The following is a 14824-nucleotide window of genomic DNA, read 5'->3' as shown; positions in this document are numbered from 1 at the left end:
AGAATATTAGAGAGAGATTGAGAGAGATTGATGATTTTGTGAGAAAAATGAAAGAATGAGGGGGAATTTATAGTTGAAAATAGGGAAAAAGTGTAATTATAAAAAGTTTGAGGTTAAAACAAAATTTGGGGGGTTAAATGGCTATTTTACAAATAGCCAATGGCTATTTTGGCAGACCAAACGGTTAGTTTTTAAATGGCCAAACGGTCAAAAAAAATTAAAAATTATCCGCTGGGCCCGTTTAGGACCGTTTAGGACCGCTTGAACCGGCCCACTTCTGAGCCGGTCCCGGTCCTAAATAGTCTCGGTCTCGCGGGCCTCCCCTATGAGACCGGCCCACTACCCAGTCCACCACCCCACGGTCCCAATCCTATCCGGTTAGGACCGTTTAGGCCCACCGCCCATGTGGGCTTGCGGTCCTGGGCCGGTCCCGGTCCTAACCGGCCCACTAGCCACCCCTAGTGCAGATACAAATATTGATACTATAGCACGTGAGTTGTCGTGCAGCACGTGAGTTGTCCGTGCAGATTATAGCGCTTGGGCTGAAAGAGCCCCTCCGGAGTCTGTACACACCCCCAATGAGCGCAGGTACCTACTGAGTGCGAGTGCTGAGTGTCGAGTGTCGAGCGATTGGGAGGATTGAGTGACTGTGAGGACTGAGTGATGGGGAGGACTGAGGGAATTGATACTCTGAGAGTATGCATATGGTATTATCACTGAGATACACTGCATTGACATGCACACATGACATACATGCATAGAGGTGTATTTTTCTCATGTTGTACGGTATCGCGTTATTCATGACTTCTCACACATACTGGCCTATAGGCATAATGATGCATTTTTCACTGGCTATCTGAAAAGAAAATGAAACATCTTATTTATTGTGGAAAGGATTTTTGGAAAAATTATTGTTTTCAACTTACTCATATTTTTGACAACTTCGGTAAACGATTTGGGTTTTCATTGATGTATTTGAAAGGTAGAACTATTTTCAGAAATCATCTTTTGTTGAGCATTTGATCGTTGAGTTACTTCTGGTATTACTTGTTTTATTTTGTTATGAACTATTGTTGGTTATTGAAATTGGACCCGACCTTGGTACAAGCTCGTCACTACTTTCAACCTAAGGTTAGGTTTGTTACTTATTGAGTACATGGGGTCAGTTGTACTCATACTACACTTCTGCACCTTGCGTGCATATATTGGATGTTGATGTTGTTGTACTCGACGGGAGCTGGAATTGAAGACGTACCTGTGTTCCGGTTGTAGCTCCCTCTTGTTCATGGTAGCTTTAGATTTATAAGAATCTGTTTATGTACATTTCGAACAGATGATGTATTTATTTCATACCAGTTTTATAAATTCTAATCTTAGAAGCTCATGATTTGTACTACCAGTCCTTGGGGAATGTATAAGATTTAGATATTTTCTTTTACTTAATTGTCTTGTTAAATTACATTGGAATTGGATAGTGAATAGTTGGCTTACCTAACGGGTTGGGTTAGGTGCCATCACTATTAGTTGAATTTTGGGTCGTGGCATAATTATTCTGAAATCACATCAAAACTCACTGTAGTGAGTAATAGAAAGTCATTTTTGGACGTATAGCCCTCAATAGTGAACAAAAATAAAAATAATAGACACGGGCTAACATCATCAAATCTCACAACAGGGGTAAACATGTGAGTGGTGTACAAATCACAAACTCGCCCTAAATGGAGCACGATAGGAGGTCTCACCTCGATAATCAGAATTGAATCAAAATAAGAATAGTGCTCCTTTTATTATAAATTAAATCATGCTTGTACGACACCATCTGGTGTATTGGCCTCAACCAAGTCATAGCAATTATATCAGCGGGCCGGGCCTCCCCCTCTTGGGTGCCCTCTACCCGCATGTCCTCTACTCCTAACTGGCTGTGCACGTGGAGTATTAACTGGAATAAAGCTTGTATCCTAAGTATTCTGATGCAATCCGTCTCTCCCAAGTCTGGGCTCATGAATTGACTAGTACAATCACACTGATAACAACCCCTCTGCGGGTTCGGCTGCTCATACTAAGTCTCTGCCGGATAACTGGAATAACCATTATAGGAACCTCGTGCCGGTGGTCCATTAAAAGAACTTACTGTAGCTCCCCGAGTATTCTGAAATTGTTTATGTGACCTCGCTGGTACTGAAATGTAGAATTATTAAGGAAGCGGCAATACCGCAAGTCCCAGCATCATCCCATACAAATCTCAGCTCTTAATCATATACAAATTTCGGAGAACCTTTCAATACCACATAAATACATCTCAGGCCAAAATTGATATAACACATGACCCTACAATCTGATCGTTGATAGTGGACTCCCCTCACTTGGCGCGAAGCTATAGGACACAGTCTGATTATCCACAACACTAACCTTCATCGCTCGTACGACACCGGTCATAAGAAACTCGCTTCCTCCAGTGCCTTGGCTGCTAGTATGTACCCTTCACTAAATGGAAATCCCATACAAACTTTATAGTCTCTAATACCACAAACTATCTTCAGATCTACATCCACCTCGTGAACCTACCACGATTGTGACGATTAGGCAATTAATTAAACTTTCTCAAGATCATACTTATCAACCAGATGTCAGAACTTGTTGCACCCCCATGTGCACAAATGAATGATCTCTCAATACTTTCGCATCCTCGATCTGGGCGACACGTTATAACAATGGTTGAGCAACCCTAGCTCCCTTATAACCCCTATGTAGTATCACGAACCGTTGGCGATAGTTGATACCGAGTGCGCAATTTCATACAAGAGTGGATGCAAAAGAACATAATATATATGCTTCAAGCTGAATAAATGCCGCACGATAAGGAATGAAAGAAGTAAAAATTTTCCTACTAGCTCTGTAGCCTCTCGAAGATAAGTGCAGACGTCTCTGTACCGATCCGCAAGACTCTAATAAACTCGTTCGTGACTCGTAGAACCTATGAACCTAGGGTTCTGATACCAACTTATCACGACCCAAAATCTCGCCACAGGCGTCGTGATGGCACTTAGTCTCTAAGATTAGGTAAGCTGATTATAATAACAATTCAAGCCATTTTTTTTTATAAACCAACAGCGGAAATAATTACAAATATAATAACCTCCCAAGACTGGTAATACTGAGTCACGAACTCTAACTGAATTTATGAAGTGATCTCAAGGATCGAATATACAATACTGTTCGAATAATAAGTAACAGTACAATAAAATGGAAAGACTCCAAGAGCTATAACTTTCATTTGTTGCTCATCTCCCAATTCCTTATAGATTTCGAGATATAAGCTTCCAAAGTCAGCCCTATGCAACAGAGATTTCCAAACTCTTCCCAGACAACCTGTAGTTATCCACCATAACATTTTGTACACAACTCCAAATGACAAATGATTTACCTTTCTGAAAACTAGACACAAAGGGCTACAACTTTTATTTTTGGACCATCTCCAAATTCCTTATAGATTGCGAGATGAGTTTCCAAAGTCGGGTGGGTGCAGCAGGAGTTTCCTCTATGCGATCGCGAAAAGGCTTCTGCGATCGCGATTCACAATGTCCAAACAGCAAAATTGCTCTTCGCGATCGCGATCGTTTGTCCGCGATCGCGATGCATACCTCTGTGGCCAAAAATCAGCAACTAAAAATGGCCTATAAATGGTCCGAAACTACCCCCAAAACTCACCCGAGCCACTCGGGACCCCGTCCGAACATACCAATAAGTCTCAAAATATATTACAGACTTAGTCGAAGCCTCAAATCACATCAAACAACGCTAAAACCACGAATCATGCCCCAATTCATGCTTAATGAAACTAAAAAATTCCAACTTCTACATCCGATGCCGAAACCTATCGAATCAAGTCTGATTGACCTCAAATTTTGCACACAAATCATAAATGACATAACGGAGTTGTTCCAACTTCCGGAATCGAAATATGACCTCGTTATCAAAAATTCAACCTTCGGTCGAACTCTCCAAAAATCTTCTATTTTCCAACTTTCGCCAAAATGTGTCGAATTGTCCTACGGACTTTCAAATCCAAATTCGGACACACGCCTAAGTCCGAAATCACCATACGAAGCTATTGACATCATCAAAATTCTATTCCGGAGTCGTTTCCTCAAAAGTCAAACTCTAGTCAACTCTTTTCATTTTAAGCAACAAAAAAATGAGAATTGTTCTTTCAATTTAATCCTGAATCATCCGAAAACCAAACTCGACCGCACACGCAAGTCATAATACACATCACAAAGTTGCTCATGGCCTTAAGTCGTTGAACGAGACGCTAATTTTAAAACGATAAGTCGGATCGTTACGCATCCAAATAAACACACGATTACATAAATGGACAGAGAAAAGGAAGCTTTTTCCAAGACGAAGAAATAGTGATTTCTTCTTTTCTAATCTCTTGAAAATAATTTCTATATTATTTTTTATTGATTAAAGAAATTGAACAATTTGCATTTTCGTTGCGAGAAAAATAAAAGAAGATGTCTTTTCTCAGTTAGGTGATCCTCTTTGTATCTATTCTATACTATATTAAAAGCACGAAAACTCTTAGCGAAATGTTGATTGAACTTTTTACCCTTCATTAAAAGACATCACAATAGACAAAATTGTCATTTACTATTTTTCTCAAATTATTACATAATTATTTTTATAATATTTCACCTAATAATTACGCACAAATTTATTAAAAGAAAGTTCTTATTCCCTTTGATTTCTTTCCAAATATGGAGACTTGAAGAAGTCACTATATAAGCATATCTCCAAGTAAATTTGGAGAATTGAAAACGTATACGTAGCCGCCTATATAGTTCTAGAAAAACTTATGGTTATAAATTTGTTTCATAGTTTGTTTTGATTTGGTTTAGGTTTAGCTTTTTATTTTTGCTTTATTCTTTGTAGTATATTTTCATGAATTAATATCCAACAATAATTTTGACTTTCAATTTAGAACTTCGCATAAACTCTTTGCTAAAATTCTTGCTTATGCTCTTCTTGCTTTTATTGGCAATCTAAAGTGTCAGCCGATCAGGTATGCCTTTATATTCATTTAAAGTGCTAAGAGTTTTTTGCTTAATTATGATGTGGTTTCTCTTTTATTATAATAATAATAGTGCAATTTATTTTTTCTAACCCTTCTACGGAGTAAATTTATTCTTTTTTCCTAAAACACAGTCTTTTCTTTCTTGTAAAGGATTATAATTTCTTACACAGTAATTGTTAAGTTCATTAATCCAATAATTAGCGATTTCCACAGGCTAAAATTCTCTAAAGTCGATGCTTCTTTCGTTATTTGTAATATATGTCTGTCTGTGCAATAGTTATGGCAAGTTAGGCTAGAGTGCATATTAGTCTTTTAAGTACACTTTTGTATTGTATGCATTAAGCATGACAATTGTATTTGACAATGAAGAAAGTTCGAATCATTCTTTTTCTCTTTATTATGATCGTACCATTTACGATCAATTGCAGTGCACTAATTTTAGTGCAGGACCTAATGAAGTCGAACTACATTATGTGCTCCTAACTATAATTCTATTTCCACTATTCAAACTAATGTTAGAAATTAACTATTTGATTTTTGTTTTCTATATATATTTTCTTCTCGAATTTTTGCTAATAATATTTGTGTTATATGTTTATATGTTCATAAATTTGCCTTTATATAGCTCATAGCTCATTGAAGTCATTATGTTCTTCATTTATATTTTTCATTTTCTATAAATTTACTCTTTTGAATTTTTTGTTCCTTTTACAACTTTAAATCGTTGATTATATTTAAATACGTTGATAGCTTAAGAAACTTTTTCATAGTTTATTTGATTAAATATTTTACTTGGTAATTTATTATTATTGTAAATAATACGCATCTAAATGATTAAATGATAAATAGTCATCATTTTTGTTTCAATGTTAAATAAATAATTAGAAATTTTTAGGACCGACAACAACGTTTATGAAAGAGAAATTAGATTAGGTTCAATAATGCAATAACATATTATTATATCATACAATAAAATACCTATAATTAAAATAATATATAACTAACTTAGCTGATCTATTTATCTTTGCAAGTTCTAAAAATATTTAATTACTATATCTATGTAATCACATTTATTTTTGTCACTTAAGTGACGGTTTAACGTTATTTTTTATTTTACATAATTAATATTTCCTGTATACAAGTTTTAGTTTACTGATATTGTATACACGTACAACGCACGTACACTAAGACTAGTATCTATAAAGTAATCAAAGAGTAACGACCAATCATTCTTATTCGTTGATTGTGTCCAACCGGATTCTTTTCTTCATTATACCTTTACCCCTGCATAAGTGCATTAATTTATTATGCGATGGCTTTCTTTTCTATAGATAGTCTTACTTATCCAGGCTAGTAAACCCCAGCATCAGGTTGGCTTTTTTGTAATTATTGTTCTCTGTTAACGCAAGCAAATCTCTGGTTGCAAATTGTGATCTTGACATCGGCTCTTCTGACCAACACTGATAGAGAGATAGTCTAGTCTAGCGTGCGGGAAGGCCCTTCAAGTAATCACATGGAAATCGGTTATTTTGCCTTACGTCGCCCTTCCAAAACATCTCAAATAGGCGCCGCGAAACAGTTGGTATCAAATTTTTATTCTACATAGTATCCAGCATTAAATAATATGTAAAATACTGCATAAACTATGAATTGACAATGCAGAATTTAAACCAGAAATCAAACTGAGTTTTTTCCTTTTTCTCTAGCTGCAAGAAGTCGGTTCAATTTATTAAATCTAAGAATGCAATGCGTAATGAGAGCAGAGACAGCCAGTTAAAGAACAGAACAAAAGCAAACCAAGCAAAAAAGGTCAGATAAAGCTTTTGTGTGCAGCCAAAGAAAAAAATCCCAAATGCAAACCTAACACGAAATAGGACGGATGAAAGAGAACAGCAAACTAAAATTAATGAGTCAATCATTGATGCTTCTACACCAAATTAGTTAAAGTCGACTATGTGAACCTGTTACCCTTTCCGTGATATTTTAGGTTTTGTTTCACTCCAGTACTGATTAACATCTAAGACAAATTATACGTTCTCTAAACTAGTCTCTCTAATCTCACATTTAGAAAGGGGAGCCTTAAAGTAACGGCAAAGTTGTCTCCGTGTGACCTTTAAGTCACGGATTCAAGCCGTGGATTTAGCCACCAATGCTTGCATCAGGGTAGGCTGCCTACATCGCACCCCTTGGGTGCAGCCCTTCCTACGTGAATGCGGGATGTTGTGCACTGGGCTGCCTCTAATCTCACACTTATCATTACGGGAACATACAACTTTCTAAACAAAATAAAAGGACTTCGGATCAACATCGATAAAAGAACCAAAACCAGGAAAAGACAAATGACAGAACACAACCAAATAACAGGAAAATGATCACAAGTAAATCACAGTACAATAGCACAAACTTGGTGTCTAGTTATCACATAAGCTGGAAAATAACCCCCCCCCCCCCCCAAAATGCAGCACACACAAGCATGCATAAGAGGAACCTAGTCCTCCAAGAAAAAAGACCAATCAAAACTCACATCAACTGCCTCAAACAATGCAATATTATTTCACATGAAACATGATGTAATGAACAGACGAGTAAAAGCTATTTGCACGTGTACCTGATTTTTCCAAAGTGCGTGAGCGCATCAACTACCATTCCAAGTTAAAGAAACCTTTCTGCCGGAGAAAGGCCTTAGGGACCATAGTTCCTTGCATGAAACAGGCTCAATAAATGGGGAAAAAGCATTTTCAAGAAAAATTTCATTTATTAGCTAATAGCAGCAGGCAGACAAATAATAAGAGAAAGAGCGGCATTTCAAAAACTTATGGCAAAATAAATTGTCTCAATGTGTACTTTCAGGAGAATGATGTATCCGACTTAAATTTACTGACCCAAACTCAATTGACTCTGGCATCACTGCCTCAAACGCCTCAGAAGACACATAGGGCAATAGCAAAGGATCACATTTAACATCAACTATCTCTTTTTCCTTCTTAAAATCATCAGAAAAATTCCCTACGGAATCATTGCTCCTAATCAAATCTTTAGACATTTCAGTTGGAGACTCAGAAGATCCTTCCACCTCTTCAGCAGGCAGGGGATTTCCCTCCTCGGCTACACCCAGAACTGTTTCCCCTTCCATCCCAACTCTTTCCGCTGTGGAAAGAGGAGATTCAGATTTCTCCTCTCCGTCATCGGTCATTGGCTCTGATGTCTCAGGACAGCTTGATTTTGAAGAACCTACAACCACCAGATCACCATCTTCTTCTAGCATGTTCCCAGCCATGGCAGGCTCCGTAGTTTCACCGCATTCTGAACTGAAATTCTCGAACTTATTTCCTGGATAAGCCTCTCCCTCCTGACCAGGAAATGACCACTTCTTGCAATTCATGACTTTAACTTCTCTTCTCTCCTGGTAAAGGGACAGGGCTTTCTGCAATTGGACATCATGCAATAGACAAATTAAATATAAGAGAAATTTGATTCATATTTACCTCAGCAAAAAAAGAGAAATAAATTCATTAATTCCGTTTCACAGCTAAGAAGAGCCGGACAACTTTACCAATACACAACTAAGAAGACATGACTGAGATAGTATGTCAAAGATATAGTTGATCAAAATACTTCTTTTTCAAAGGACATGTGCATATGTACCATAGGATGAAGTACCTGAAAGACAGAATCAGTCATAACAGCAAAAGGTGGACCACTTGAAAATTTACTTGGTGTCGTTATGGAGGCTACTACATACCCCTGCCACAGGAAAAAGAAAGCTTATTATGATTTCAAAAATGAGAACAATGAATAAGCAGAGAAATAACTTTGGCTCCCCTTACCTCCAAGAACAAAATTCTGGAATCATCAACATAAGACGTCATTTTCTTATCGACATCGATTAAACTTATGCATTGATCAAACAACTCAGGCTCTGTAAGCTCTGCAGATATATCAAGCTTCGAGAGGTAAACATGACAAAGAAGAGAATCATCTTTCTCCGATGGCTTCACCTCAATTGGTTGCTCTTCAGGAGTAGTCTTCACATTTTCAGATGTACTCTCTCCAAGAGAACCCCTGGACTGACTGATGTCATTGCTTTGATCATCTGCATCAGTCTGCTTTTGCTCACTCTGAACTGGTTGAGCTGACTCCTCTTCCTGAACTGAATAGTCCTCCTTCAGTGAACCAGATGGCAGCTCCACACTGCTTCCCGTTAGTGGCCCCTTCCACGCATCACTTGTCTCCCAACTCATACCACTATTTGACAGTGTCCTAGGCTGGTCCCAGTCTGGTCTGCCATTAAGGTGAGCTTCTTCACCAGAAACAGCATTGTTAGCATTCCACCCATGCATTGGAGGACCGCATGAACCATCAACCGGAGTTCGCCAACCCATCGGTGGAACATGGCCAGGAAAATGGTCAGCATCTGGTATATGGTAAGTAATTCCAGGGTGACTCAAGTCCATTGAAGGTCTCACACCAAATACTGATGGTGTAGGGAACTGCGGTATCATTGGATGAAAACCAACAGGAGGGGGACCATGTTGGAAAGGCATGAACCCATTTGCAACAGGCAACGGCCAGTTTGGAACCCTCTTCCAACCATGTCCTTGCATTCTTCCAATATTAGGATCATTAATTCTTCTGTGGTGGTTGTTTGACTTCCCTCTACCATCATCCTCTGAAAAGCCAAAAATTAAAGGGCTGTCACCCCCTGACCTAAAGGGGGGAGGAGCAGGTAACACAGACTTTGAATTGACAGAGAAGTGACTCCTTCTAGTATAAGGTGAAGAAACAGAGACACTATCTCTGTCTATGAAGGACAAGTCATCACCTGCGAGTGCTTTCCCAGCCAAGTCACGGCTTCCTCTGCCTTCCTTTACATCCCTGGAGCTACCACTCCTCTGTGTTGATTCCTCAGCTTCAAGGGTCCTCCATACTTCTGATCTACTTGAGTGTCTTCTATCATAGCTAGCTGATGAAGGGGATTTATCCACCTGCTGTAAAGGAGAACTGCGAAGATCTGATTTGAAACGCCTTTCAGCTGAAGACTCTCCGAGAATATTGTCTTCCCTTTGCATCAGTTTCTCCGTTTTCCGAGAAGAAGAATTTTTCTCCACTGCTCCAGCAGAACCACCATAATCTCTAGTGACGCCATGTCGAACCCTTTCTTCATAAGGATAATCCTTGTGCTTAGATCCATCTTGCTTTGAGAACCTGGTAGTTGAAAGAAGGGCCGAAAATGTCAGAATTTGTGCACAAAATGATAAAGCAAGGAAACACATAGTTATACACAAGAAATTAATGACCAGAGAATAAGCAATTTGGCAGAAAAGCAGAAAATGCTCATTAGACAATACTTAAGTGACTGGCTTATGATCAAAAGAGATTATCAAAGGAAGATGTTTTGATTCTCCGGTATAATACACAGCAGTGTGCCAATCAGACGGTCATTCGAGCCAGGGAACCATAAGCTCAAAGAATCACCTGCCCGGAACTTCTAACTAAACGCGGCATAAAACTGCCAATAAGTTATTTACCTTTTCGGGGAAAAAGACCAAGAAGCTAATTATGACTTGCAGCCAAAACTAAAGAGAAAAACTATAAAGGCAATGTCTCAATTATCCCACTGATCTGCCAAAAACCTCCCAGAACAAATTTCTTGCTATATAAAGGGCTAATGATTTTTCGGGCATTCCTACATCGCAAAGAGGTCCATCCAACATCTCAATTATCCCACTGATCAGGCAGAAATTCCAGGAAATACCAACTTTAGTGCCACAACATATTCCTTTTACTCCAGGGACTGTCACTATCGTTCGAAACAGCCAGTTTGTTACCAAAAAGATTGAGAGAAGTTTGATTAATGTGGTACAGAATACAAGTTTCCCCTAAAAAACAGAGAAAAATAATAGAAGGGTCCAAAAATATCTAGAATGATCATTCCATGTACCACAACCAAGGATTTCAGTATCCGCTCTAATAAAGAACACAACTATGCCCATGCACATCTATCATTCTTTTCATTTTCACAGTATCATGTGAGAAAACTGGTAAACTTGCCTGTAATAATCCCTTGTAGCATGAGACCCAGAACTAGGTGAAGTCCAGCGTCTGTTGTTGCTCGGAACAAGTTCTATTTCAGAATTCCTGGAGATAGACCTTCCGCTCTCAGTGACCAAGTCTACTGTAGCACTGCTCATGGATCTCTTCTCTGCATCAGATCGTAGTTCTTTAATACTTCGAGATCTAAAATCACCAATGTCCTCTTTAGCACCGGTTCTTCTTCTTCCTCTGTCATCTTTAAACCTTGTTAGATCATCATAACCAGGGCTGCCTTCATGCTTACTTGACTTTCTAGGCTGCAAATCAGCAGCATAACTCTCATCCCTCGGATGCTTAGCACCAGACCTGTCACCTAAACGGTCTCTTGGAGCACGTTCATCCTTGTACTTTGCATACCTGAGTCTCTTGTCTTTGTCATTTTCATCTGCTTGCTTGTCATCCCTGCGTCTACTATCTCTTTCACTGGCTTCTCTGTACTTGCTATTCCTCTGCCTATCATCTCTTTCAACATCTTCATGATATATATCTTCATTGTGACAGCCATCTTTATCTCCATCTTCTCGATACTTATCATCCCTATGCCTATCATCTTTATCGCTATCTTCACGATACTTGTCATCCCTATCTCTCCTCTCTCTTTCACCATCTTCTTGATGCTTATCATTCTTGCGCCTACTATCTCTGTCACCATCATTAAGATACTTCTCATGCATGTGCCTGTTATCTATTTCACCATCCTCCTGGTACTTACCCTCTCTATGTCGACCATCTCTATCACTATATTCCCGACTTTTTTCATCATGCTGTTTTCTATCCTTGTCCACATCCTCTAAATACATAGCATCCCTATCCTTGTCATCTTTACCACCATGCTGATACTTATCTCCATATCCATCTTTATGTTTTCCATCTCTCTGTCTTTCATCTTTACTACGGTCCCACCTGGATGACAACCGTCTACTATCACTTTCGTTTAAAACATCTACATATTTGTCTCGATCACCAGAGCCTTCTCTTCTCTTCCGTGACCTTCTCTCACTTTCCTTCTCCACCTCAGGATTATATAACTCATTTTGTGTAGACGACTCTACAAAATCCAACAAAATTGAAAAGATTTTAAAGGTAACACTCAGTAATTTCTCATTAAAGAAAAAAAACAAAAGACTAACCAACACATAATAATTTGACCAATGATGTAGAATAACAATGCACAGTAGACACTTTACATACATGCAAGATGATATCAAAATACATGCATTACATACATAATACACGTATACTGATAGAGATATTATTGAGTACAAGTCAAAGTAACATCAAAACTGTTACATGCAGTTGTAACACAAGCTAAAGTCGGTGGCCTTTAGCTTCATACCAGATCATTGGAACTTATGCATTCATGGTCATGTTCGTAAAGTTCAGATCATTATTTATTTATCTTTGTTTCTTTGCATGTATCTTTTGTTCTCTTTTGTTACATAGGATCTAAAAGTTGATTTTTCATCTATATGAAACTCGTGTTTGTTATCTTTCATTATTTTCCTTTGTGAACTTTCTACAGAGTATAATAATAAACGTAGCAATCCATCAAAAACGTAATAATTCTGGCATTTTCCACACAGCATTTCCTGAGCACCAGTGACTATATACTCAAAGCAGAGGAGGTTTCTAGGTTAGGTTTCCCACCACGGCTAGTAACTACATGCTAGCTCCTTCTAATTCAAATATGACTAAAACAAGCCATCCTCCAGTCTAGGAAAAGCATTAAAGTTTCAACCTTTCATAATTAGGTATGCAGAATTCAACAAGAAATGCAATGCTTAGCACTTAAAGTATCATAGGATTTCAATCGAATTGTTGTTCGTACTACCAAAATATCACCGCTAACTGAAACCTAGGAGAACTTTTACTCAAAAGGCAAAGGGGGCTTTGGGGTACCAAAACCTTGCCAAGCACCACATAATGCTACCTAAACAAAAATACCAATCACAAAAAACACACAGATAAGTCACCTTACCAGCATTTTCTTTACCTCTTTTGCCCTGCTTCTCATCAACAGAATCCCCTGATTGCCTCTTCAAACTGTTTTGACTCTTCTTCTCTTTTTCTGATAATCCTACCTCCTTTTCCTTTACTTCCCTTGAATCCTTGCCTTCTTTCCGGGCCGAATCCTTCTCAGATTTCCTCTTTGCTACCCTTCCACTCTTACTGTCCTCTTTCTCCACCAATGAGGCAACAACATTCTCCTCTTTCTTCTCTCTACTACTCTCCTGCCTTTTACTACTTTTACTCTTAGAATCAGCCAGATTCTTCATTTCTTTTTCTTTTAATCCCTTCTCAGCATCAATTTTCAAACTTTCTCCCTTCATTTCTTTGCTTTCACCATTTCCATAGCTAATAAGATCTTTACCAGAAGCTTTACGCTTCTCAACGGAAGTTGCTGAACTCTCCTCCTTACTACTCTTCTCCTTCATCTTCATATCCTCGTCAGAATCCGAACAGTCTCTACTCTCCTTAGCACTGTGTTTACTCTGCTTGTGCGATTTCTGCTTTGAACTTTGAGGCATAACTCTAAAATTCCCCAAATATAGCCTTTTGCTTAATTCAAAACCCTAAAAGTATTACAGCACCACTACAATACTCATATTCGAAGCGTAGGTATCAAATTCCTTAAGCCTTTTTCTTTTATTCAAAACCGAAGAAGTATTACAGCACCACTACACACATAAAATTCATTAATGCGCCGCCGCTAGACATCCAATTCGCAACAGGCTACCGCTGCCGATGACAGTTAAATCGCCGGAAATTTCACAAATTTGCAGAAACGTTAACACGAATAAAATTTCCAGCCGCAACTGTAAAATTCCCCAAAATTAAGCTTTTTTTTTTATCCAAAATCCTAAAAGTACCTCCACAACACACTTATATCCATTCCACTAGAATCACGCGCCGTTAATAGAGAAGCAATACCAATCCGACAGACGCCGACGGTGCCGGTTGACTCGCCGGAAATCCGACGAACTTGCAGAAATTTGACCTTCACTCAAATCGTCCGATAACCGTATACGTATAAAAAACCGTATAGGATATGTATATGTTGAGTTTATATAAAGAGTGAAAATTTATGCAGAGAAAATATGAGCGAGAGAGATATTGGAGGCGACGGTTTGTTTGCTGGGAAAGTAAAATGTGAATTTTGGAGTGTGTAATGACGGAAATACCCTGAAGGGAAGTTTTATATCTATAGTGGAGTTTCTATTGACACGTGATGACCTGTTTATATCTACAGCAGAATCTGTATTTAATTTTGTTTTGCAGGAATTGTTGGTAGTTTCATTATAGTTTTGCTTTCTCTATTTAGTCAACAAATTGAAATTACTATTCCTTTTTTTTAATATATATTTCGTTATTATATATCATTTCATAATATATCGTATCGTGTTGTATTGTATTGTATCGTTTCGATGTATACAATATTTGGATATATTGTATCATTTGCCGTTATTTCATGATGTCATGCACCAACAATAAGCTTGTATTCCTCCGGTCCACAATAAGTGACAATTTTACCTTTTATTTTGGTCCAAAATAAGTATTCACTTACATAATCAAGAAGGAATTGATTTTATTTTTTCAAAATTTACCCTTATTTACATATTCCAATTGTCAAGTAACAATTAATTAAGGTTAATT

At 38.1% G+C, this 14824-nt stretch overlaps 1 protein-coding gene across 3 annotated transcripts; it reads right to left on the bottom strand.

Moving 5' to 3' along the window:
* Positions 1 to 7860: 7860 nt before the first annotated feature.
* LOC107794685 (uncharacterized) lies at positions 7861 to 14310 on the bottom strand. Of its 3 annotated transcripts, XM_016617198.2 has the most exons (6): positions 13149 to 14310; positions 11129 to 12218; positions 9900 to 10282; positions 8905 to 9746; positions 8738 to 8821; positions 7861 to 8501 (listed from the first exon to the last, which is right to left on the bottom strand). In XM_016617198.2, exons 1-6 carry the CDS (start codon positions 13696 to 13698, stop codon positions 7911 to 7913), a joined length of 3540 nt encoding a protein of 1179 aa, XP_016472684.1. In that variant the 5' UTR covers positions 13699 to 14310; the 3' UTR covers positions 7861 to 7910. The 3 variants fall into 3 exon arrangements, with proteins under 3 accessions (XP_016472684.1, XP_016472682.1, XP_016472683.1); XM_016617196.2 differs by having other exon boundaries at positions 8905 to 10282; XM_016617197.2 differs by having other exon boundaries at positions 8905 to 10282; positions 13164 to 14310.
* Between the last annotated feature and the right edge of the window lie 514 nt (positions 14311 to 14824).

Source organism: Nicotiana tabacum, chromosome 15, assembly GCF_000715075.1.
Source record: "Nicotiana tabacum cultivar K326 chromosome 15, ASM71507v2, whole genome shotgun sequence".
Taxonomy (NCBI): domain Eukaryota; kingdom Viridiplantae; phylum Streptophyta; class Magnoliopsida; order Solanales; family Solanaceae; genus Nicotiana; species Nicotiana tabacum.
This window is presented reverse-complemented; position numbering and strand designations above follow the sequence as displayed.

What these genes read in the sequence shown, in the direction of transcription:
- LOC107794685 (XM_016617196.2), bottom strand. Translation starts at nt 13,698, where the DNA reads ATGCCTCAAAGTTCAAAGCAGAAATCGCACAAGCAGAGTAAACACAGT. An exon ending in AAGAGGTAAAGAAAATGCTG is followed by an intron (nt 12,219 to 13,148) that starts GTAAGGTGACTT and finishes TGGATTTTGTAG; the next exon opens with AGTCGTCTACACAAAATGAG. An exon ending in TGACTGATTCTGTCTTTCAG is followed by an intron (nt 8,502 to 8,737) that starts GTACTTCATCCT and finishes GTCCAATTGCAG; the next exon opens with AAAGCCCTGTCCCTTTACCA.